Genomic DNA, 26760 nt, shown 5'->3' on the forward strand with positions numbered 1-26760 from the left:
GTGTGTGTGTGTGTGTCAATTCAGGGAGTGATTTCAATTTTTAAAAATCAGAAATTATGTTTTTGGAAATAAATAACTTGTACTTTTCCATTTATTGAGAAGTCATTGAAAATAAATGCCCAGATTAATGATCAATTATTGAATTGTCATTTTAGTTTTCTTCCAGAAATGATTGCTTTCAAATTAAGTTGAGCCCAACCCTGGTGTGTGTGTAGGTGTTTGTGGTGTACGTGTGTGTATGTGTGGTTCCTTGCACTTGTGCATGTGTGTGCATGCACATTTGTGTGCTTGTGTGTAGAGGTAGTGGAGCAGACAATGTGTACCGTATAGGATATGCAGTCACCCCTGAGCCATCCAGTTGTTTGGCATGTCATTAATAATGGATCCTGGAACTCATTAAAGCTGAAGTGACAGCTTGCTATTTACACCGGCTGGCAGGGAGAGAAATATGCTTATAGATGCTTATTCCGAAAACATTCTGTACTCCAGCTGTTTAGACCTCTTCAGGATAATGGCATGTTTCAGAAGGATAGAATACCAAATATATGATCAGAAAGTATATTTGATAGAGAGTAGGCAATGTGGTTATTACACTGTTGTAAAGTCTTTTCAATAATAATGATTGTGCAGTTGTGTAGGTATTTTGTGTATTAATGTTCATTATAAACTTGGTGGGTCGAGCCCTGAATGCTGATTGGCTGAAGGCGGGGGTATATCAGACCGTATACCACTGGTATGACAAAACATTTATTTTTACTGCTCTAATTATGTTTGTAAACAGTTTATAATAGCAATAAGGCAACTTGGGTGTTTGTTGTATATGGCCAATATACCACGGTTAAGGGCTGTTCTTAACCACGACGCAATGTGGAGTACCTGGATATACAGCCCTTAGCTGTGGTATATTGGCCATATACCGCACCGCCTCACACCTTATTACTTAATTATTTGGGGTATGTAAGGGATGGTGTCCTACTGGCTGTGTAATCTAGTCTTCAAAGTTTTCCCTTCATTCTTTGTTGTGACAAGTATTGCTTTAATAGACTTTGTATGGGTGCAAATAGTTTCTGAATTAGTGTGTATGTGTACCTGTTGTTTGATTTGGTGTATCTGTACATAATGTTGCAGGTCTCTCCTATGGGACAGACAGATAAACAGAGTGTTTGTTCCTGACTGTGTTCTCGTTACAAACTACTACTGGGAAGATTGGCTGTTTTAGACAATAATGAGTGTAATACTATGCCCAAACCAGACATGTGAGTCAGTCTGCCGTTGTGCGGAAATAGATTTTACCCCCCACACACCAGTCGCGATCACGACACACAGGTTGAAATAGCAAAGCAAACTCTGAACCAATTATATTAATTTGGGGACAGGTCGAAAAGCATTAAACATTTATGGCAATTTAGCTAGCTAGCTTGCAGTTGCTAGCTAATTTGCCCTATTTTGCTAGCTAGCTTGCTGTTGCTAGCTAATTTGTCCTGGGATATAAACATTGAGTTGTTATTTTACCTGAAATACACCTCTACTCTAACAATTAATCCACACATAAAATGGTCAACCAAAATATGTCTAGTCATCTCTCCTACTTCCAGGCTTTTTCTTCTTTGGACTTTATATGGCGATTGGCAACTAACTCATAATAAGGTGTATTACCACAACCAACCTCAGTTCATCTTTCATTCACCCACGTGGGTATATCCAATGAGGAGATGGCACGTGGGTATATGCTTCTAAAAGACAATGAGGAGATGGGAGAGGCAGGACTTGCATCGAGTTCGGCGTCACAAATAGAAGCAACTTCTATTTTAGTGCCTGACGCTCGTTGGCGCGCACAAGCAGTGTGGGTGCTGTAACTGAATAACATGTATGTGTAAATTAATTTTGCAACGCTCGCACACACAACACGTCCGGTTTGGGCAGTGTGTAAAGGGCAGGTGTAGAGTGAGGGCTTTTTGTTTATAAGAGAGTGCACGCACGCACACACACACACACACACACACACACACACACACACACACACACACACACACACACACACACACACACACACACACACACACACACACACACACACACACACACACACACATATGCACACACCGAAGAAATTGATATGCTCACACACTCTTCTACACACCCACAAACATACCCCCACAAACTAACACATCTCTCTACTCTTTCATGCCAGCCCTAGGCTACGGGAGCAGGTCTAGCTATCACACCTTGGTGTTAATTTCCCAAGGTTTTTGACAAGGAGCCTCAGAGCAAGAGAGAGCCTTGTTCTTTGTGTAAGTGCTTTTTCTTCTACAGCTTCTCCCTATCTCTGCAGATTAGTCAGGGAGTAAATTACCTGCCTGCACACAAAAAAGCGCAATCCTACACACTTTGCTGCCACGCGGCGCATAGATCTTCTTTTGAAGAGCGGCCATGTTATTTCCTCAAACCCCGAAGGCTCTCCTGGCATGCAAATCATCATAAAATGAAATGTAAAACTCCATATTCCGGGGCCCTCTTCTTATCATCAACTGCACAAGCAGCATACAAATCAGGTTGGGATCAGACACCACGGCAAAGGTCTCAACTTAAAGAGCTAGCTAATTGCTAATTGGGTATGGAGTTGCGAAACGAGGTGCTGCGAACAAGAATTAAAACGTGGGTATTTTTTCTTATTTTTCAAATGTCTCAGCCGTCCTTCCTGGTGACATGCCTGGGAGCTGGAACACAAGTCAGAGAGAAAAGGGGTTTCAGGAAGGAAGGATTCATAACAACTGTTTCTGTAGGGCAGTGTTTACTTGTTGGTTGCTTCTCCCCATCCCCTGACCCCTTCCCATAATGGACCCAGATTAAAATGAATCATTGACTAAATACCATTCTACATGAAAAATGTCCATTAAAAGTGATTTCAGTCCAGAACCAGGCTTAATGTGGGTTGGGAAAAGGCCTTCAATGTGTGCTCATATTAATTTCCTCACATACTGTACATAACATTTTGACACAATCCCATCACAACACATTCACTCAGGAAATATGTTTATATTGCTCTGTTCTATTCTCTGCACTACTGTGATTGATTGAAGTGGATCACGCTGCTTTTTCAATTGTAATAAATGCCATTAACACACTGTCGAGGCTGTCTGCCTGACAATATCCATTACTGCCCCCTCTCACACACAACAACAAATCCCCCGCGACATCCAGCACTGTCATGGAGCAGCAGAGATAGTCTAAGATTTGTTAACTGTCATATTATACTTGAATTTAACTAACATCTTTGTTAGGCACTTGGCTTCTCACAGGTCTTCCTGTGTTGTTACTCTGGGTATAGTTGGCGAAGAGGGTCATTAACAACTCTTTACTCCATCTCATTAGGGGACAGTAAGGGAAACTTTTAGTGTATGTCTATATGGAACCCTAAGTTGGCAGCATAAGAAGTCTATGAACCTTCACAAGGGTAAAAGAGTTAACCTATTAACCTTAGTAGGAACAGCTCATACTGTCCTCATAAGCTGTAATAGCAGCAGCGTATGGAGGACATATGAACCTAAGGTAGCAGCATAACAATTAACCTACACAAGAGCAGCATCAGAAGTATGTACAGTTGAAGTCGGAAGTTTACATATACTTAGGTTGGAGTCATTAAAACTTGTTTTTCAAACACTTCACAAATTTCTTGTTAACAAACTATAGTTTTGCCAAGTCGGTTAGGACATCTACTTTGTGAATGACACAAGTCATTTTTCCAACAATTGATTACAGACATTATTCCAGTGGGTCTGAAGTTTACATACAACTAACTTGACTGTGCCTTTGAACAGCTTGGAAAATTCAAGAAAATTATGTCCTGGCTTTAGAAGCTTTTAATAGGCTAATTGACATCATTTGAGTCAATTGGAGGTGTACCTGTGGATGTATCAAATGAAATCAGCCAAGACCTCAAAAAAGAAATTGTAGACCTCCACTAGTCTGGTTCATCCTTGGGAGCAATTTCCAAATGCCTGAAGGTACCACGTTCACCTGTACAAACAATAGTAGACAAGTATAAACACCATGGAACCACGCAGCCGTCATACCACTCAGGAAGGAGACGCATTCTGTCTCCTAGAAATTAACGTACTTTAGTGCGAAAAGTGCAAATCAATCCCAGAACAACAGCAAAGGACCTCATGAAGATGCTGGAGGAAACAGGTACAAAAGTATCTATATCCACAGTAAAATGAGTCCTATATCGACATAACCTGAAAGGCCGCTGAGCAAGGAAGAAGCCACTGCTCCAAAACCGCCATAAAAAGCCAGACTACGGTTTGCAACTGCACATGGGGATAAAGATCGTACTTTTTGGAGAAATGTCCTCTGGTCTGATAGAACTGTTTGGCCATAACGACCATCATTATGTTTGGAGGAGAAAGGGGGAGGCTTGCAAGCCAAAGAACACCATCCCAACCTTAAAGCACAGGAGTAGCAGCATCATGTTGTGGGGGTGCTTTGCTGCAGGTGGGACTGGTGCACTTCACAAAATAGATGGCATCATAAGGATGGAAAATGTTGTGGATTTATTGAAGCAACATCTCAGGACATCATTCAGGAAGTTAAAGCTTAGTCGCAAAATGGGTTTTCCAAATGGACAATGACCCCAAGCAAACTTCCAAGTTGTGGCAAAATGGCTTAAGGACAACAAAATCAAGGTATTTGAGTGGCCATCACAAAGTCCTGACCTCAATCCTATAGAAAATGTGTGGGTAGAACTGGAAAAGCGTGTGTGAGTAAGGACGCCTACAAACCTGACTCAGTTACACCAGCTCTGTCAGGAGGAGTGGGCCAACGTTTACCCAACTTATTATGTAAAGCTTGTGGAAGTCTACCCGAAGCGTTTGACCCAAGTTAATGAATTTAAAGGCAATGCTACCAAATACTAATTTAGTGTATGTAAACTTCTGACCCACTGGGAATGTGATGAAAGAAATAAAAGCTAAAATAAATAATTCTCTGTACTATTTTTCTGACATTTCACATTCTTAAAATAAAGTGTTGACTTAAGACAAGGAATTTTCACAAGGATTAAATGTCAGGAATTGTGAAAAACTGAGTTTAAAAGTATTTGCCTAAGGTGAATGTAAAATTCTGACTTCAACTGTACCTTCAGAAGGGCAACAGAGCTAACCTATGACCCTTTATAAAGAGCTCATATAGCCTTTATAAGTTGTAAAAGGAGCATCGCATGGAGAACACCATGGATGAGGCTGTATTAAGGTCATGTGTGCCCAGGGGAGAAGCAGTGCTCTTAGCCTGGAGGTACAGCAGGGTGATGATGTTCTACATTAAAAATAATATAATATAATTGCTTTGCACTTCTGAGGAATTGGCATTCATTCTCAAATCAATGCACAAGTCTAACAACACATCTCACATAGCACTGAGATGGAGTACTGTACACGACAACCAGGAAAGCGTGTCCGATAAAGAGTTGATGTATATTTTCTCCAGTGACCTGCGCATCTCTCATGTCCCTGCACAGCAAGGATTATGTGAACATGCTGCATGGTTATTATCTTATGGGAGATGAGAGAGAACGCATATCAGTGCAGTTACACAACATCAAATCAAATGAATTTGTCACATAGGTGTAGCGAAAATGCTTGCCGCTATGAGTGTCGCGAAATGCTTGTGCTTCTACTTCCGACCATGCAGTAATATCTAACAAGTAATATAACCTAACAATTCCACAACAACTACCTTATACACACAAGTTTAAAGGAATTAATACGAATATGTACATAAAAATATATGAATGATTGATGCCCGAACGGCATAGGCAAGATGCAGTAGATGGTATAGAGTACAGTATATACATATGAGAAGAGTAATGTTGGGTTTGAAAACACTATAAAGTGGCATTAAAGTGGCTAGTGATACAGTACATCAAGATGGCAAGATGCAGTAGATGGTATCGAGTACAGTATATACATATGAGACGAGTAATGTAGGGTATGAAAACACTATATGAAGTGGCATTGTTTAAAGTGGCTAGTGATACATTTAATTACATCAAGATGGCAAGATGCAGTAGATGGTCTAGCGTACAGATGAGTAATGTAGCATTATATAAAGTGACTAGTGATAAATGGATTACATCCATTTTTTCCATTATTAAAGTGGCTGGAGTTGAGTCAGTATGTTGGCAGCAGCCACTCAATGTTAGTGATGGCTGTTTAAGTCTGATGGCCTTGAGATAGAAGCTGCGGCTCTTTAAAGCTGCATCCTCTCAAATCAAGCTGTTGGAGCTGGCAACACTGTTCTAATAGGCAGGTGTGTGTGTGTGTGTGTGTGTGTGTGTGTGTGTGTGTGTGTGTGTGTGTGTGTGTGTGTGTGTGTGTGTGTGTGTGTGTGTGTGTGTGTGTGTGTGTGTGTGTGTGTGTGTGTGTGTGTGTGTGTGTGTGTGTGTTAGTCAGATATTGCAGTAGTTACTTCCAATAAAACGAGATCTGAAACCTTGTTAGATAAATCCCATGGTGCTTGGAGTGGTCCAATATGCAGTCCAATACTGCAGCGTTTTTTCGGAGCGCGCTCCCTTTACCCACTAGCAGCGCTCGCTCCCTGCACCTTTAAGAGTGCGTGCCTAGCTGAAGGTCACTAAACACAAAGCTCTCCCATCTCTGTGGTCCAATATAGCGCATGCGCTCTGCCTGAGGACTGCTACACAGACTGCAATATGGCGAGAATGCCTGGCAGCGCAGACTGCTCTAGTGACACAGCGGGGACAGAGCGGGAGGAGCACATGAGTTGCCCGGAGACTGAGAGGAGCGGAGATGAGGAGGATGATGAGATCCAGGAGGTACAGATCACCGGGGTGGAGTTCGGGGAGGATGAACTGGAGTGGGAGGGAGAGTGCGCAGACCCCAGCAGCTGCTCCGCTATGGAGACAGAAGCGGTCCTTATGCGTAGTACGGACCAGTGCAGCGGGTTGGGACCGGGATCGGACCCTGGACTGTTTCACATCCCCGAACTGGACTCGGATCCGGAGGGAGACCTGCAGCCGTCTGACCGCTCCAGACTGAGCGAAAACACCCGCCTGGCTACCAGGTATGCGGTACGGATCTTCCGGGAGTACCTGAGCGAGAAATCCCAAAGTCCTGACTTTGAAACTCTGGACAAGGAGGCGCTGTGCGCGGTCCTGCAGTCCTTCTACGCGGAGGCACGCTCTAAGAGCGGCCAGCTCTACAGCAAGTCTTCCCTCATTAGCATTCGTAGTTCTCTGAACCGCTACCTGAATGAGCCACCGTACTGTCGCACCCTGGATCTCACTAAAGACCCGGAGCTACGCAGCGCCAACCTGACCCTGGCCGCGGTCATCAGAAAGCTGGAGGAGCAGGGTGCTGGTCCCGTGGTGCAAAAACAGGCAATCACGCGGGCGGACCTGAGAAAACTCTACACCTCCAGTGTATTTAACATCGATACGCCGTTCGGGCTGCTCAACAAAGTGTGGTTCGAGACATGCATGTATTTCTGTACGAGGGGGCGAGAGAATCAGCGCGAGCTGGAGGAGGATTCATTCGGCCTGGCCATAGACGAGAATGGGAGAAAGTTTATCTATTTCAAAGCACTGGGGCCGTATCACAAGTCTCGCTCCGCGTGTTGGAATAAAAAGAGACCAGACCCGGATGAAGATACTTTGCCGCGCATGTATGAGACTGGAACTGAGTTTTGTCCATATGCCAGCTTTGTTAGGTATGTCTCGAAACGGAACCCAGTGTGCAAAGCATTCTTCCAACGACCACGAGACCACTGCTGCGCAAGCGACATAACATGGTATGAGAACAAAGCCATTGGTAAAAACCTGCTTGGTACGAGGATGCAGATGCTGTCGCGTGCTGCCAAACTGTCAAAGACCTACACCAACCACTGCATCGGCGCCGTCTCCATAGCAACGCTCAACAGCATTGCCGGTATAGGGTCAAAGTTGGTGTCGCTTCAGATTGCCTCGGAAATAGTTAATGGTGGCGTGCAGTCTCATCTCCAGCTCGTGATCCCGTACATCCAACAGGTCACAGACACAGTGGAACTGAAGCCTCAGAGAACAACAAGGAAAGCTCGTGCTCTCTGCGGTTTTTCGGGACCTCCTTCTCCTAAGAAGCTCTGTGTGCGTCCCGGAGAACGCGCAATGTCCCCTGTGGTCATAGTGGACTGTACAGAGCCCGTGGACACCCGACCCCAGGAGCCCCACGGTCAGCAATCCGCTCCTTTACTGACTGACGTGGTATCCGCGCAGGTAATAGCGTTTCATACAGTGCACCGACAGAGATTATGCTTTAGCATTTTTAAATGTAATGCAAGATAACCTTACTTATAGACAGCCTCTCAAAAACGTCCTCAGATTTAATGCAGAAATTAAATGAGTGCGTAATAGGTTATGTCGCCATTTGTTCACGCACCATTTTCTGTGTTAATGAAGTGTTTAAGTGTATAGAGTCTTACATCATTTCCAATTTACTGTGAAAGCATTGATCTGTAGGATGTGTGTGGGTTTGTATTGTGTAGGAGTGAGTTTTGTATTCTCTTTGGGTGTTCTAGGTGCTTTAGTAAAGAGGTCATGAATATTGTGCTTGCATTCCAAATGGCACCGTATTCCCGGTTGTAATGCAACTGCATCTTGTTTCAGTTTAGGAATCTAATATTGAATTTGTTAAAGGAGAATTGCATTTGTTTTGATTAAATGTACACATTTATTGTGGTGTTGAAATGGTCGTCTTTGAAATTGTAACCTGTAGTTGTAGATTTTTTTTTTTTTTTTTTGGGGGGTCCATGTTGAAATTGTTGTCCTCAGAGCACCATTGACAATGAGACATTGGTCTCAATGGGCTCCCCTGATTAAATAAAAGCTCAATAAAAAATAGGGACTAGGGTGCCATTTGGGACGCACCCTGTGAGTGCAGAAGAGAGGACAGTAGTGAGTTTTCTTTGGGACTTGTCTGTTGCCATGGGTTACTGCACCACAGGCCCACAGTTATTAACCATGCACCACAGTGGAGCCGGCAGGGGTAGAGCCAGAGCGTGCAACCTCTTTCTCTCTCTCTCTCTCACACACACACACACACACACACACACACACACACACACACACACACACACACACACACACACACACACACACACACACACACACACACACACACACACACACACACACACACACACACACACACACACACACACACACACACACACACACACGCACATACACACACACATCTATTATACCCATTCGCCTAAAGCTCACATTTTCCTGAGACAGGCACTATAATGAAAAAAAGTATGGCAGGCTGTCTCTAGTAAGTATCTTTCTTCCAATGACAAAATGAGTGTGTGTGTGTGTCCAGTCTCTTACGAGTTTTATGTTTTTGAGCCATTCCTCTAATGAGCCTGCCTGTTATGTGGTCCCGGGGAGATGGACATGTCTGCTGCATTACCAACAGCTCTGCTCATCTGATTTCTGCTTTATAAGCTATCTCTCTCTCTCCCTTTATCCCCCTCTATCTCTGTATACCTACAGTATCTTACTATTTACTGTGTTCTCAGCTTTAAGAGGCAGACTCTGTCCTGCGGGCCATGGCTGTCTTTCTCCCTTACTGCACTTACCACAGTAAATGCTGACCAGTAGACTTTATAGCTTGTTCGTTTTTCTGAAGTGCAGATATTCATGAAGCATTTACAAGGGTTTTTAAACCCTCCTCGATAAGGTAATGTCCTCACCTGTCTCAAAACCTCACCTGTATAGCAGAGGAGCAGAGGAGGCAGACTCCTATCTGTCTCTGAGCTCCTTTAACTACACTCAGATCTCTCTTCGCAACCAAAAGCTACCCCTGATATACACACAGACTCTGAAAAGGGTAAATACACTCTTCATCATGCAGTGCAGTGCATCATGAGTTCTGTGCTCAAAGCGTTGACGCAGTATGAATGAAGTCTCAGTCTACTACTCCTTACTAGTGTCCTGTCTCTACTTGGTCGCTCATGGAAGAACTCTGTAATGCCTTGTGTGTTTAACAGTTTACAGTATGTGTGACAAATTTTCGTTGGACATTTGTGTACGTTGGACAATAAAGTATTCTTCTTATTTTTCTTCTTGTCTCCCAGGATAGCCGTAATAGCAGCATGGCCAGTAGGCCGCTGGTCTCCCAGTCCCCTGCCTCGCCACTGGGCTCTGGGGGTATCGGGGGCATCCCCACCCCCGCCCAGCTCACAAAGACCAACGCCCCTGTACACATAGATGTAGGAGGACACATGTACACCAGCAGCCTGGCTACACTCACCAAGTACCCAGAGTCACGGTAAGACACACACACACACATAGGGTGTTTGAGATCAACTACATTGAAGTGGATTGAACAGTCACTGATCTACAAATGATATTGCATTCCAAATAACTACTCATTATGTGATCAACATTAGTGATTCTGCGCCTTGCCTTTCTCAAACTGATCCCCTCAAACATGAACATGCACACTCTGATGACAATCACAATTATGATATCACCTTCCACCAGGATTGGTCGTCTATTCAACGGGACAGAGCCCATAGTGTTAGATAGTCTGAAGCAGCACTACTTCATAGACCGAGACGGCCATATATTCCGCTATATCCTCAACTTCCTGCGGACGGCCAAACTGCTCCTCCCTGACGACTTCAAAGTGAGTATCTCTGACACTGAGTGAGAGGTACTGGAAAACCTCGTCCATAATTCATTTCTGACAACATAGTGTGTGTGAAACTTTGTGGGTTCACTTTTTAAAAGAATCTGATGTATCATTCTGTGTGTGTGTGTGTGTGTGCGTGTGCTTGCGTGTGTGCTTGCGTGTGTGTGTGTGTTCCAGGAGTACTATCTACTCTATGAGGAGGCCAGGTTCTTCAAGCTATCCCCACTACAAGCAGAATTAGAACGCTGGAGGAGTGAGCGTGAGGCCAGGAGTGTGTGGCGTGTGTGTGAGTGTGTGGTGGTGCGTGTAGCTCCAGAGCTGGGGGAGAGGATCACTCTGAGTGGAGACAGGGCTTTGATCGAGGACGTGTTTCCAGAGGTTGGGGACGTCATGTGCAACTCCATGAACGCAGGCTGGAATCATGACTCTACTCACGTCATACGCTTTCCACTCAATGGATACTGTCACCTCAACTCTGTACAGGTAACAAGACAGACACTACCCTATCAATACCACTGCTTACCATGAAAATAACTACCCAACATCCTATAATAACAGATTACGTCACCTCAACTCACAACGAATAAGGTCACCTCAACTCATATCACATTAACCCACCTCAAACTTTGTGTATGTAGCCTTATAAAGACAGGCTCCAGAACTTTGGCGACTACAAAGTATTTTTTATCTGCTCTGGATGTGTCAATGTGTAGTTCATACATGCATAATCTATGAGCAGAGTTACTGTTTTGCCTCAATTAGCCATGAAATCCCTAGTTTGAAAACAACTGTTTTTCTGGAAGCTGTGCTACGCCATTTTTTCTACATTTTCTCCCACGTGGGCCAGCCCCCTAGCAATTTGAGTTCAACCAATGAGCTTCAGCCCCTCGCCATTTGAGTGACAGCTAGCAAGAGGCACATCATGCACACACAGCAGAACGAGAGAGAGCACAATGACGCGGTGTACATATCTTCACCATACGGTATGTGACATAGTACGTAACCTTTTGGCTTGTGAGTGGTACTTTCAGAACTACTGGCTAAAAAGTATACAAAATCTCTTTAACTCCGTACACGTAACATCACACTATCCGGCACCCATGGCATAAGCATAGTACAACCTTAAATAACATCATATACAGGGCCATACCAGCCAGGGGAAAGAGAGATTAATCCTGTTTAGATATGAAAAATGTAGCCATCGGCAACCGGGTCTGCTGGAATGGTAGGAAAGTACAACAGTCACAGCGAGAGGGAGGGAGAGTGAGAGTGAGAAAGAGACCGACAGAAGGAGGCAGAGAGAGAGAAAAACAGAGAGAGAGAGAGAGAGAGATGGAGGCAAACAAAGGTTTCTATTGTACTGCCTGTGACAGTCACACAGAAAGAGAAGGAGAGAGCGACAGAGTAAGAGAGAGAGAGAGACAGGGATGGAGGCAGACAGAGAGGACAGAGTAACAGCTGCTCCTTCAGGGCATGCTAATGGAATGTCATTTTGCAGCTATAGAGAGAATGTCTGCCTACCAAATGGCACATTATTACCTATTTAGTACACTACTTTTGTAGTAGGGCCTATAGTGCACTACATAGGATGCCATTTGGGACACACCCAATATTAATATATATATATATATTTTTTGCGTCTGTGTCTGCATCTGTTTGTCTGTGTTGTATGTGTGAGTTGTCATGGGAGAGGGGATGCGTGTTTTTAGATCAGGGAAGGACACAGTGAGATGGCTGGCTTCTGCCTGCTCAGAAACAAACTGTGACCCCATAGGGAAAAATAATATATTGGACTATATTTCAATAAAATATTTTAATATATTGGGAAAATGTATTTAGCAATTATATAACTAAATAAAATATACAGTATGTACGTATTTGTAAAATATATGTGTAAAATACACACCCACACCTCACAACATTCTCTATATGATGATAAATGTTGAGTCTATATGTTACAATGGCTTGCGAAAGTATTCACCCCCCTTGGCATTTTCCCGATTTTGTTGCCTTACAACCTGGAATTAAAATAGATTGTTGGGGGGTTTGTATAATGTTATTTACACAACATGCCAACCACATTGATGATTCAAAATATTTTCTCTTGTGAAACAAACAAGAAATAAGACACACAAAAAACAGAAAACTTGAGCGTGCATAACCCTAGGTCAATACTTTGTAGAGCCACCTTTGCACCAATTACAGCTGCAAGTCTCTTGGGGTATGTCTCTATAAGCGTGGCACATCTAGCCCCTGGGATTTTTGCCCATTCTTCAAGGCAAAACTGCTCCAGCTCCTTCAAGATGGATGGGTTCCACTGTGTGTACAGCAATCTTTAAGTCATACCACAGATTCTCAATTGGATTGAGATCTGGGCTTTGACTAGGCCATTCCAAGACATTTCATTGTTTCCCCTTAAACCACTCCAGTGTTGCATTAGCAGTATGCTTAGGGTCATTATACTGCTGGAAGGTGAACCTCTGGGCCAGTCTCAAATCTCTTGAAGACTTAAACAGGTTTCCCTCAAGAATTTCCCTGTATTTAGTGCCATCCATCATTCTTTAAATTCTGACCAGTCACTGCTGATGAAAAACATACCCACAGCATGATGCTGCCACCACCATGCTTCACTGTGGGGATGGTGTTCTCGGGTGATGAGAGGTGTTGGGTTTGCGTCAGACATAGCATTTTCCTTGATGGCCAAAAAGCTCAATTTTAGTCTAATCTAACCAGAGTACCGTCTTCCATATCTTTGGGGAATCTCCCATATGCCTTTTGGCGTTCACCAAATGTGTTTGTTTATTTTTTTTCTTTAAGCAATGGCTTTTTTCTTGACACTCTTCCGTAAAGCCTAGCTCTGTGCAGTGTACAGCTTAAAGTGGTCCTATGGATGGATATTCCAATCTCTGCTGTGGAGCTTTGCAGCTCCTTCAGGGTTATCTTTGGTCTCTTTGTTGCCTCTCTGATTAATGCCCTCCTTGCCTGGTCCGTGAGTTTTGGTGGGCGGTCCTCTCTTGGCAGGGTTGTTGTGGTGCCATATTAATTCTTCTTTTTTTTTATAATGGATTTAATGGTGGTCCATGGGATGTTCCCAACTCTAATCTGTACTTCTCCACAACTTTGTCCCTGACCTGTTTGGAGAGCTCATTGGTCTTCATAGTGCGGCTTGCTTGCTGGTGCCCCTTGCTCAGTGGTGTTGCAGACTCTGGGGCCTTTCAGAACAGGTGTATATATACTGAGATCATGTGACAGATCATTTGGCACTTAGAATGCACACAGGGGGACTTTTTTAAACTAATTATGTTACTTCTGAAAATAATTGGTTGCACCAGATCTTATTTAGGTGGAGCGTGCATATGTAATTCACCCCCTTTTGCTATCAAGCGATAGCAAAAGGGGGTGAATTACATATGCACGCTCCACTTTTCAATTTGTTTATTTTTTTTATTTAGATTTTTTTTCACTTCACCAATTTGGACTATTTTGTGTATGTCCATTACATGAAATCCAATTAAAAAATCTATTTAAATTACAGGTTGTAATGCAACAAAATAGGACAAATGCCAAGGGGGTGAATACTTTTGCAAGGCACTGTACCTTAAATAAGGTGTTTATTTCGAAAAGTCACTTGAACGTAGAACATATCTGTAAATATATTTTAAGATTCCCTGAGCTGTCAATCACAATTTGAAATGTTCCCAAGCCCACCTCCAACTGACAGAGCAGCCATTGCAATTTAGAATTTTCTCTAGAAGAAGGAAAAGAGCAGGTGCCACCATCAAAAAGCTTTCTCGTTGATAATGGCCTTTTATTTGATTATACATTCATAACATTGAATTAAAATATGTTTTTAACCGGGTGGGTAACAGAGGAAGAATATAATTTCTTCAACTGCAAGCAAGAGTTTTCATAAATTTGCTAACAAAGCTACCTAGCTCCTTTTTTAGCTTGCCACCAACGTGCAGTGTGACTGCCCAAGGTAAGAATTGTTTTGAAAATTAAAGTTGATAAGAATTGTCTTGGAATAGAGCCAAGTAGAGTTAATGTCATGTACAGTGCCTTCAGAAAGTATTCAGACCCCTTGACTTTTTCCATATTTTGTTACATTACAGCTTTATTCTAAAATGTATTTAATTGTTTTTCTTCCTCATCGATCTACACACAACACCCCATAATGACAAAGCAAAAATAGGTTATTAGACATTTTTGCATATTTGGGGAATTTCTACCATTCTTGTCTGCAGATCCTCTCACACTCGGTCAGGTTGGATGGGGAGCTTTGCTGCACAGCTATTTTCAGATCTCTCCAGAGATGTTTGATCGGGTTCAAATCCGGGCTCTGGCTGGGCCACTCAAAGACATTCAGAGACTTGTCCCAAGGCCACTCCTGCATTGTCTTGGCTGTGTGTTTAGTGTCGTTCTCCTGTTGGAAGGTGAATCTTCACCCCAGTCTGAGGTCCTGAGTGCTCTGGAGCAGGTTTTCATCAAGGATCTTGCTTCTGAGGCTCCGTGTGGCGCAGTGGTCTAAGACACTGTGTAATGAATTTCCTCCTCCTCCTCCGAAGAGGAGAGGCGAAACGGATCAGAGGACCAATACGCGGCGTGGTAATTGTCCATGGTACTTTTTTTAATGCGTAAAGGTACACATGAACAAACAAACAAAAAAAAACAAGAAATGTGAAAACTCAAAACAGTCCTATCTGGTGCACACACAGAGACAGGAACAATCACCCACAAACACACAGTGAAAACCAGGCCACCTAAGTATGATTCTCAATCAGAGACAACTAATGACACCTGCCTCTGATTGAGAACCATACTAGGCCGAAACATAGAAATTCCCAAAACCTAGACAAACAAACATAGACTGCCCACCCAACTCACGCCCTGACCATACTAACTAAATACAAAACACAGAAAATAAAGGTCAGAACGTGACAGTACCCCCCAAAGGTGCGGACTCCGGCCGCAAAACCTTGACCTATAGGGGAGGGTCTGGGTGGGCGTCTGTCCGCGGTGGCGGTTCTGGCGCGGGACGCGGACCCCACTTCACTATTGTCTTAGTCCGCTTTATTGTCCGCCTCCGTGGCTTTCTCACCATGGCAACCCCTCTCAATGACCCCACTGGACAGAGGGGCAGCTCGGGACAGAGGGTAGAAGCTCTGGACAGAGGGGCAGGGGCTCTGGCGCCTCTGGGCTGAGGGGCTCTGGCGCCTCTGGGCTGAGGGGCTCTGGCGCCTCTGGGCTGAGGGCTCTGGCGCCTCTGGGCTGAGGGGCTCCGGCAGCGGCGCCGGACAGGCGGGAGGCTCCGGCAGCGGCGCCGGACAGGCGGGAGGCTCCGGCAGCGGCGCCGGACAGGCGGGAGGCTCCGGCAGCGGCGCCGGACAGGCGGGACGCTCCGGCAGCGGCGCCGGACAGGCGGGACGCTCCGGCAGCGGCGCCGGACAGGCGGGAGCACCTGCAGGGAGGAGACAGAGAGACAGCCTGGTGCGTGGAGCTGCCACAGGAGGCAGCGGCGCCGGACAGGCGGGACGCTCCAGCAGCGGCGCCGGACAGGCGGGAGGCTCCGGCAGCGGCGCCGGACAGGCGGGAGGCTCCGGCAGTGGCGCCGGACAGGCGGGACGCTCCGGCAGCGGCGCCGGACAGGCGGGAGGCTCCAGCAGCGGCGCCGGACAGGCGGGAGGCTCCGGCAGCGGCGCCGGACAGGCGGGAGGCTCCGGCAGTGGCGCCGGACAGGCGGGACGCTCCCGGCAGCGGCGCTGGACAGGCGGGAGGCTCCGGCAGTGGCGCCGGACAGGCGGGACGCTCCGGCAGCGGCGCCGGACAGGCGGGAGGCTCCGGCAGCGGCGCCGGGCAGGCGGGACGCTCCGGCAGCGGCGCCGGACAGGCGGGAGGCTCCGGCAGCGGCGCCGGACAGGCGGGACGCTCCGGCAGTGGCGCCGGACAGGCGGGACGCTCCGGCAACGGCGCCGTACAGGCGGGAGGCTCCGGCAGCGGCGCCGGACAGGCGGGACGCTCCGGCAGCGGCGCCGGACAGGCGGGACGCTCCGGCAGCGGCGCAGGACAGGCGGGACGCTCCGGCAGCGGCGCCGGACAGGCGGGACGCTCCGGCAGCGGCGCCGGACAGGCGGGAGCACCTGCAGGGAGGAGACTGAGAGACAGCCTGGTGCGTGGGGCTGCCACAGGAACCACCAGGCTGGGGAGACTTTCAGGAGGCTTGGTGTTAGGAGGAGCCTGAAAGACCGGGCTGTGGGGGAGCACTGGAGCTCTGGTGCGCAACCTTGGCACCACTTCCCCAGGCTGGACAACTACTCGAGCCCGGACCCTCCAGAGTGCAGGCACAGGTTGAACCGGGCTGTGGGTAAGCACGGGAGATCTAGTGCTTACTACACGCACCTCTCCCCTAGGCTCCACTCCCACAGTTGCCCGGTACGAGCGGAGCGCAGGCAGAGGACGCACTGCACCCTCCCAGCGCCCCGGAGACACAGCACGCAGAGCCGGCGCAGGATAACCTGGACCAAGACTGCGTACCGGCGACCAGACCCGCTGAGCAGGCACCATACGCCCTGGCTCAATGCCCACACTCGCATGGCATTTTCGGGGGGCTGCCCTATAGCGCACCGGGCTATGGACACGCACTGGCGACACCGTGCGCTCAACCGCATAACACGGTGCCTGACCAGTAATGCGCTGCTTATCATAAGCACGAGGAGTGAGCTCAGGTCTGCTACCTGGCTTAGTACCACACCTCGTGTGCCCCCCCCCAAAAAAAATGTTGGGGCTGCCTCTCGTACCTGTCGCACTGCCGTGCTGGCTTCGCCAACCTCATTCTCCTGTAACCTTCCTTGCATTGCTCCATCGAATCCCAGGCGGGCTCCGGCACTCTCCCTGGGTCGACCGCCCACCTATCTATCTCCTCCCAAGTTGTGTAGTCCAGATTCTGCTCTGATGCTGGCCGCTGTTGTTGCTGCTGCTGCTGCTGTCGTCGCTGTCCTTTACCACGCCGCTTGGTCCGATTTTGGTGGGTGATTCTGTAATGAATTTCCTCCTCCTCCTCCGAAGAGGAGAGGCGAAACGGATCAGAGGACCAATACGCGGCGTGGTAATTGTCCATGGTACTTTTTTTAATGCGTAAAGGTACACATGAACAAACAAACAAAAAAACAAGAAATGTGAAAACTCAAAACAGTCCTATCTGGTGCACACACAGAGACAGGAACAATCACCCACAAACACACAGTGAAAACCAGGCCACCTAAGTATGATTCTCAATCAGAGACAACTAATGACACCTGCCTCTGATTGAGAACCATACTAGGCCGAAACATAGAAATTCCCAAAACCTAGACAAACAAACATAGACTGCCCACCCAACTCACGCCCTGACCATACTAACTAAATACAAAACACAGAAAATAAAGGTCAGAACGTGACACACTGCATCTCAGTGCAGGAGGCTTCACTGCAGTACCTGGTTTGAATCCAGGCTGCATCACATCTGGCCATGATTGGGAGTCCCATAGGGTGCACACAATTGGCCCAGCATCATCTGGGCTTGGCTGAGGTAGGCCATCATTGTAAATAAGAATTTGTTCTTAACTGACTTGCCTGGTTAAATAAAAAAATGTAAATTGCTGTACTTTGTTCCGTTAATTTTTGCCTCGATCCTGACTAGTCCCTGCTGCTGAAAATTTTTCCCACAGCATGATGCTGCCACCACCATGCTTCACCGTAGGGATGATGCCAGGTTTCCTCCAGGCGTGATGCTTGGCATTCAGGCCAAAGAGTTCAATTTTGTTTTCATCAGACCAGAGATTATTTTTTTATCATGGTCAGAGAGTCTTTAGGTGCTTTTTGGCAAACTACAAGTGGGCTGTCATGTGCCTTTTACTGAGGAGTGGTTTTCATTTGGCCACTCTACCATAACGGCCTGATTGATGGAGTGCTGCAGAGATGGTTGTCCTTCTGGAAGGTTCTCCCATTTCCACAGAGGTACTCTGGAGCTCTGTCAGAGTGACCGTCTGGTTCTTGGTCACCTCCTTGACCAAGGCCTTTCTCCGCCGAATGCTCAGTTAGGAAGAGCCTTGGTGGTTACAAACTTCTTCCATTTAAGAATGATGGAGGCCACTGTGTTCTTGGTGACCTTCAATCCTGCAGACATTATTTTGTACCATTCCCCAGATCTGTGCTTCAACACAGTCCTGTCAACTGTGGGACCTTATATAGACAGGTCTGTGCCTTTCCAAATAATGTCCAATTAATTGAATTTACCACAGGTGGACTCCAATCAAGTTGTATGAACATCTAAATGATGATCAATGGAAACAGCTCAATTTCGAGTCTCATATTTTGAGTCTCAAAGGGTCTGAATACTTTGTTTTTTATTTGTAAAACATTTGCACAAAAAAAAGTTTGCACTTTGCTATTGTGTGTAGATAGCTGAGTTTGAAAAAAATCTATTTTAGAATAAGGCTGTAATTTAACAAAATGTTGAAAAAGTCAAAGGGTCTGAATACTTTCCGAATGCACCGTATGTATTATTTTTTTATTTAATTGCCAAAGCTATTATTAAATATTATTGGACAACCAAGCATTGGGTTGCTTGCTAACTAGCTAGCTTAGCTGGCTTTAGTGAGGGTTGGGTGTCTCTGATACTTGCTAGATTATCTCTAGAGAAACATTATACGTTATCCTTCCGGTCTGGAGCCTCAACTGCCTATGGACGGCCAATGTAAGTAGTCAATGGGAACATTTAGCTAGCTAGTTCCCAATTAAATTAACCCCTTATTTATTCTTCATCTTGTATAGAAGTGTTTCACTGACTTTCTGTCTCTAAATTATCCACAGGGTAACTTTCAGCTTGTGAGTTTGCAATGGACACTGAAGGTAAAGTAATCTGCATGGTAAGTATCAATTTGATGTTCATGAACATTAACCCTAATTCTTCATCTTATGTGGAAGCATTTCACTGACTCTGCTCTGCATTATCCACAGGGTAACTCTCAACTTGTGAGTCTGAAAATGTAAACTGGAGGTGAAAGAATCTGCATTGTATCAATTTGATGTTCAAATACATATGTTGCACAGAGGTAATTTGTACATTATAATGTGTTTCAGATTCCACCTCCCAGTGACTAACATGACACAATTCAACAATGGACCAAGCTATTTGAGCAAAAAATAAAGATTATTGAAAGCACACTTCTATTTGTCAGTCATTTGTATTTGTATTTATTAGGGATTTCCATTAGCTGCTGCTAAGGCTCTTCCTGGGGTCTAAACACATTAGGGTACGTACATTGCATCTAAAACAAAATATAAAACATTCTAACGTTATTACACCACTACATATCTATAATACAAAATGTATAATACCAACATGTGTGTACAGTGCATATGTGTGTGTCTGTACATTTGTGTGTGCCTCTTCACAGTCCCTTCTGTTCCATAAGGTGTATGTTTACCAGTTGTTTAATGTAGTACTGTACTCCTCCCATAGTCTGTTCTGGACTTGGATATTGTGAAGAAACCTCTGGTGGCATGTGTTGTGGGGTATGCATGGGTGTCCGAGTTGTGTGCTAGTAGGTTAAACGGACAGCTCGGGACATTCAGCGCGTCAACACTTCTTACAAAAACAAGTAGTGTTGAAGTCAATCTCGCTTCCACTTTGACTCTGATCAGGCCCTACACCCAAACAAGGGCACTGCGTTCATCCACCTCTGGCCTGCTCGCCTCCCTACCACTGAGGAAGTACAGTTCCCGCTCAGCCCAGTCAAAACTGTTCGCTGCTCTGGCCCCCCAATGGTGGAACAAACTCCCTCACGACGCCAGGACAGCGGAGTCAATCACCACCTTCCGGAGACACCTGAAACCCCACCTCTTTAAGGAATACCTAGGATAGGATAAAGTAATCCTTCTCACCCCCCTTAAAAGATTTAGATGCACTATTGTAAAGTGGCTGTTCCACTGGATGTCATAAGGTGAATGCACCAATTTGTAAGTCGCTCTGGATAAGAGCGTCTGCTAAATGACTTAAATGTAAATGTAATGTAAATGACCCATGAGAGATTGACATGCATATCATTAAAGTTAGCTCCCAGTGTACTTTTAAGGGCCAACCGTGCTGCCCTGTTCTGAGCCAATTGTAATTTTCCTAAGTCCATCTTTGTGGGACCTGACCACTCTACTGAACAGTAGTCCAGGTGCGACAAAATTAGGGATTGTTGGACCTGTCTTGTTGATAGTGTTATGAAGAAGGCACTGTAACGCTTTATTATGGACAGACTTCTCCCCGTCTTAGCTACCGTTTGTGTCAATATGTTTTGACCATGATAGTTTACAATCCAGGGTTAGCAGGTTCGTCATCTCAACGAGCTCAATTTTCACATTATTCATTACATGATTTAGTTGAGGTGTAGGGTTTAGTGAATGATTTGTCCCAAATAAAATGCTATTAGTTTTTGAAATATTTAGGACTAACTTATTCCTTGCCACCCGTTCTGAAACTAACTGCAGGTCATTGGGTGTTGCAGTCATTTCAGTCACTGTAGTAGCTGACACGTATAGTGTTGCGTCATCTGCATACATAAACACACTGGCTTTACTCAAAGCATGTCGTTAGTAAAGATTTTAAAAAGTAAGGAACCTAAACAGCTGCCTTGGGGAATTTCTGATTCTACCTGGATTATGTTGGTGAGGCTTCCATGAAAGAACATCCTCTGTGTTCTGTTAGACAGGTAACTCTTTATCCACAATATAGCAGGAGGTGTAAAGTCATAACACATACGTTTTTCCAGCAGCAGACTGATCAATATTGTCAAAATTCGCACTGAAGTCTAACAAAACAGCACCCACAATATTTTTATCATCAATTTCTCTCAGTCATGAGTCATTCATTAAAACTACTCCACAGCATGCTGTTGTGATTTAGTGCTGCACTTTGTAGTTTTATGCATTTATTTTGATAGTGAGCTACAGTATGTAAGGTAAAAAGCTACATTTTACATTCATTAAAATACAAGGCAACATATATTTTTGAATATACACTGAACAAAAATATAAATTCAATATGCAACAATTTCAAAGATTTTACTGAGTTACAGTTCATATAAAGAAATCAGTCGATTGAAATAATTAGGGCTTCATCTATAGGTTACACATGACTGGGAATAAACACACTACATGACCAAAAGTATGTGGAAAACTGCTCGTAGAACATCTCCTTCCAAAATTATAGGCATTAATATGGAGTTTGTCCCCCTTTGCTGCTAATAGCCTCCACTCTTCTGGGAAGGCTTTCCACTAGATGTTGGAACATTGTTGCAGGGACTTGCTTCCATTCATCCATAAGAGCATTAGTGAGGTCTGGCACTGATGTAGGGCGATTAGGCCTGGCTCGCAGTCAGTGTTCCAATTCATCCCAATGGTGTTTGATGGGGTTGAGGGCAGGGCTCTGTGCACGCCAGTCAAGTTCTTCCACACCATTCTCGACAAACCATTTCTGTATGGACCTCGCTTTGTGCAAAGGGGCATTGTCATGCTCAAACAGGAAAGGGCATTCCCCAAACTGTTGCCGAAAAGTTGGAAGCACATATTCGTCTAGAATGCCATTGTATGCAGTAGCGTAAACATTTATCTTCACTGGAACTAAAGGGCCTAGCCCGACCATGAAACACAGCCCCAGACCATTATTGCTCCTCCACCAAACGTTACAGTTGGCACTATGCATTGGGACAGGTAGCAATACCCTGGCATCTGCCAATCTCAGATTCGTCCGTCGGACTGCCAGGTAGTGAAGTGTGATTCATCACTCCAGTTAACGCTTTTACACTACTCCAGACTCCAATGGCAGTGGGCTTTACACCACTCCAGCTGATGCTTGGCATTGAACATGGTGATCTTAGGCTTGTGTGCTGCTGCTCGGCCATGGAAACCCATTTCATGAAGCTCCCGACTAAGCTAACGTTGCTTCCAGCGGCAGTTTGGAACTCGATAGTGAGTGTCGCAACCGAGGGCAGAGGATTTTTACATGCTACATGCTTCAGCACTCGGTGGTCCCGTTCTGTGAGCTTGTGTGGCCTACCACTTCATGGATGAGCTGTTGTTTCTCCTAGACTTCACAATAAAGGCACTTACGGTTGACCAAGGCAGCTCTAGCAGGGCAGAAATTTGATGAACTGACTTGTTGGAAAGGTGGCATCCTATGACGGTGCCACATTGAAAGTCACTGAGCTCTTCAGTAAGGCCATTCTACTGCCAATGTTTGTCTATCGAGATTGCATGGCTGTGTGCTCGATTTTACACAGCTGTCAGCAATGGGTGTGGCTGAAATAACCGAATCCACTCATTTGAAGGGGTGTCCACATACTTTTGTATATATAGTGTATATGCATGTAATGGTCATAAATATATTTATATTAAGTAAGGGCCTTGATCAGACAACCAGTCATTATCTGGCGTGACCACTATTTGCCTCATGCAGCACGACACATCTCCTTCACGTAGAGTTGATCAGGCTATTGATTGTGGCCTGTGGATTGTTGTCCCACTCTTCTTCAATGGCTGTGGGAAGTTGCTGGAAATTGCCGGAACTGGAACACGTTGTTGTACACGTCGATCCAGAGCATCCCAAACATACTCAATGGGTGACATGTATGTTGATTATTCAGGCCATGGAAGAACTGCGACATTCTTAGCATCCAGGAATTGTGTACAAATCCTTGTGACATTAGGCTGTGCATTATCATGCTGAATTATGAGCTGATGGCGGTGGATGAATGGCATGACAATGGGCCTCAAGATCTCATCTCGGTATATTTGTGCATTTCGAATTGCCATCGATAAAATGGAATTGTGTTTGTTGTTCATAGCTTATGCCTGCCCATTCCATAACCCCACCATGGGGCTACACTGTGTCTGCCATCTGCCTGGTACAGTTGAAACCGTGATTCCTCCCTGAAGAGCACACCTCTCCAACGTGCCTTCTTAGGTGAGCATTTTTCCACTAAAGTTGGCTATGACGCCGAACTGCAGTCAGGTCAAGACTCTGGTGAGGAGTACGACCACGCAATTGAGCTTCCCTGAGACGTTTTCTGACAGTGTGTAGAAATTCTTCGGTTTTGCAAACCCACAGTTTCAGCTTCTGGGTGGCTGGTCTCAGACGATCCTGCAGGTGAAGAAGCCAGATGTGGAGGTCCTGGGCTGGTGTGGTTACACATGGTCTGTGGTTGTAAGGCCGGTTGGATGTACTGCCAAATTCTCTAAAATGACAATAGAGGTGGCATATAGTAGATAAATCATCATTCTCTAGCAACAATTCTGTTGGACATACCTGCAGTCAGCATGCCAATTGCACGCTCCCTCAAAACTTGAGACATCTGTGGCATTGTGTTATGTGACAAAACTGCACATTTTAGAGTGGACTTTATTGTCTCCAGCACAAGGTGCACCTTTGTAATGATCATGATGTTTAATCAGCTTCTTAAAATTCCACAACTGTCAGGTGGTGGATTATCTTATAAAAGGAGAAGTCCCTTCTACCAGGGATGTAAACAAATGAGTGCACACAATTTGAGAAAAATAAGCTTTTTTTGTGAATATAACACTTTGCATGTTGTGTTTATAATTTTGGGCACTGTTTGTGCTATTGTTAGTAACACATTTGCACATTTACACACACGTTGGTTTTCTTCCACTGACTGTATTCTTGTATGTATCAACCCTGAATCAGAGCCTTTCTAAAATTACTTCTGACCACAATGGTGTGTGTTTTTGTGTGCGGTGTCTGTAATGCATATGTGTTTGATTGACAGGTATTGGAGAGGTTGCAGCAGAGAGGGTTCGAGATAGCAGGGGCATGTGGTGGAGGAATAGACTCCTCCCATTTCAGCGAGTACGTCCTACGCAGGGAGGGGAGGAGCAACGGACAGTGTGGCCCCACCCTCATCTGCATCAAACAGGAAGCACTGGACTAAGCCCTGTCCGGGTCAGGGGTAACAGTGGATGATTGGTCAGGAGGGGAGCTGAAAGCCATGCCTCCATCTCCAAGGGGACACCAAGAGAGTCTGACCTGAAGTTTGTTTTAAATTTGTAGGGTCGTCGCTAGTTACGACAGTCACAAATTCATAAACCCCGCCAAATTCTACAATTTCTCTTAAATTATGTGATTTTAAACATAACCCTAACCTTAACCACACTGTTAACCATAAGCCTCACTCTAACCTTAAGTTAAGACAAAAAAGCACATGTTTTGTTTTCATTCATTTTTACTATATAGACAATTCTTACTTTGTGGCTGTGGTAACTAGTGTAAACAGAATTTTTTTTTTTTTTTTTAAATGTACATAGTCGGTGCTATGTCTGTAATGGTGATCTGATCTTACCTACACCAATAGGAGCGCCGTATAACTATGACCTCTCCGCCATGAACCATGGAAGTCACTAACCTGGCAATACGCAGCTAGACACTAGCTAGGTTTCCATTAACTTGTACAGTCATTTTTTGTTGACATTTTGAAAGATTACATTGAACTGTCTTGTGTTATAAAAACAGCTAGATGTAATGAGGTTGTTGAAGGGTTTTAAATGATACATTTTGGCAAATTGTGCATTAATAAAGTGCCCACGTATCTGTTTCATGTCTCAGGTTGCTCACAAAAGCCAGAATGGATAGATTGCAAGAATTTACTAATATTTGCCATATTTTTATCATTCTCATGTGCCTACTTATTGCCGTGGTCTGTGTCAGGGTGTAACTTGCACTAGTTAAGATTTGAAACCATTTCATGGTGAAACTTCAAGTTCCAATGTAAAGCAATTCAGGCATTGTTGAAAGTCAAAACAATACTCTACTTGCAAAGAAACAGTATTTTTTGTTGTTGGAAAAATTGATGTAGCAAGCAGTAGGCATTTAGAAATAAATGTGGAGTGGAGCTTTATAGTTACGCTAATACGTCACACGCCCAGCGTACCTTTCTGATTTTCTTTGCAATCTTAATTTATTCCATCATCATTTGTCACAATAAATGCACCCCTCGAATGGAATAAATGTATTAGATCTTTCGGAAAAAAAGTATCCTGCAACTGCCGTTTCCATTACAGATGTCACAATCCTTTGTTGAGTAAACCTGGATCAATGGAAACTTGCCTAGTGACTGACACCTCTCTCCCTTCGAGCAGGGACCTAGAGCACACAGAGAGCAGCAACATCAGTACTGTCATAGTACTACTCGTGTTTTCATGTAGGATTATTGTTTCATAGTGTTAGAATTAGAATTCATTCAGATTCTTACAATAATGTAAATAGTCATAGAAATGGGATGTGGTCATGACTGAAACTCAAAAATTGAGAAACGGCACTGATGAATATGGAAGATTGACTGTTAAAAAGCACAAGTGCAAACAAGCACAGCCATCCTTGTCTGGGAAATCTAACCCAGCCTAAACTAAATAGATGAAAGGTCATATGTGGTTCTGTGAAGCTACAGTTATTATTATGAGGCACTTATGGAAGTTTTTCTTCTAGAAAATGTTGTAAACCAAAAATATGGTTTTCCCAGTTTTAAGTCTTTAACTTGTCATGAAAATGGAATTGTGAAGAGGTTCTTCATGAGACTTCAACATTTTATATTCATCACATTGATAAAAGAGATGTGTCTTGTTAGAGATTCAATTGATGCATGTTTTATTATGATCATTACAGAGCAGCAGAGAGGATTTGAGGTCTGTATCAAAACCGTCTCCCTTTGTTTCACTAGAGGAAAACCTGTATGGATGAATGTACCACAAAAATGTTAATAAATGTTTCATACAAAATATGTGTGTGTGTTAACTGTTATTCAGGAAACTAAATGATGAGAATATTGACTCAAATTTTTATTTTAATTAGGCCAGTTTTACTCTAGCAATCAGGTGAGAGGAACACTCCAATCACTGATCAGAGGACACTTGTAATCTGAGCCTTCCATCACTGCAGACTGACGGTAGAATTGAAACCGGAAAGTTTAGGGGGAGGTTTGCATTAACTTTAGATACCACCATGGTAAATATCTCACTTGGTTCAGATTTTAAG

General features: G+C 44.7%; 1 protein-coding gene and 1 long non-coding RNA gene across 6 annotated transcripts in view; one reads left to right on the forward strand and one right to left on the reverse strand.

Annotated features, from left to right (window-relative positions):
* Nucleotides 1-6645: 6645 nt before the first annotated feature.
* Nucleotides 6646-26491, forward strand: LOC118371485 (uncharacterized). Of its 5 annotated transcripts, XM_052480276.1 has the most exons (7): nt 6646-8266; nt 10132-10325; nt 10541-10685; nt 10869-11174; nt 19539-19594; nt 19686-19700; nt 19809-19866. In XM_052480276.1, the coding sequence occupies exons 1-5, from the start codon at nt 6710-6712 to the stop codon at nt 19584-19586; spliced, it is 2250 nt and encodes a 749-aa protein (XP_052336236.1). In that variant the 5' UTR covers nt 6646-6709; the 3' UTR covers nt 19587-19594; nt 19686-19700; nt 19809-19866. The 5 variants fall into 5 exon arrangements, with proteins under 5 accessions (XP_052336236.1, XP_035612838.1, XP_035612836.1 ...); XM_035756945.2 differs by having other exon boundaries at nt 19686-19922; XM_035756943.2 differs by lacking the exons at nt 19539-19594; nt 19686-19700; nt 19809-19866 and adding an exon at nt 24503-26491.
* Nucleotides 26492-26637: 146 nt separating this feature from the next.
* Nucleotides 26638-26760, reverse strand: part of LOC118371479 (uncharacterized) — a 19912-nt gene continuing 19789 nt past the window's right edge. The window contains exon 4 of the long non-coding RNA XR_008080047.1: nt 26638-26760. This exon is cut by the window's right edge and continues 1654 nt beyond it. This is a non-coding gene — a long non-coding RNA (uncharacterized LOC118371479).

The sequence above is a fragment of the Oncorhynchus keta genome, chromosome 26, assembly GCF_023373465.1.
Source record: "Oncorhynchus keta strain PuntledgeMale-10-30-2019 chromosome 26, Oket_V2, whole genome shotgun sequence".
Lineage (NCBI taxonomy): Eukaryota > Metazoa > Chordata > Actinopteri > Salmoniformes > Salmonidae > Oncorhynchus > Oncorhynchus keta.

Coding starts and splice junctions, on each gene's coding strand:
- LOC118371485 (XM_035756943.2), top strand. CDS start 6,710: ATGGCGAGAATGCCTGGCAGCGCAGACTGCTCTAGTGACACAGCGGGG. Junction 10,326..10,540: donor ACCAAGTACCCAGAGTCACG/GTAAGACACACA, acceptor ACCTTCCACCAG/GATTGGTCGTCTATTCAACG. Junction 10,686..10,868: donor TCCTCCCTGACGACTTCAAA/GTGAGTATCTCT, acceptor TGTGTGTTCCAG/GAGTACTATCTACTCTATGA.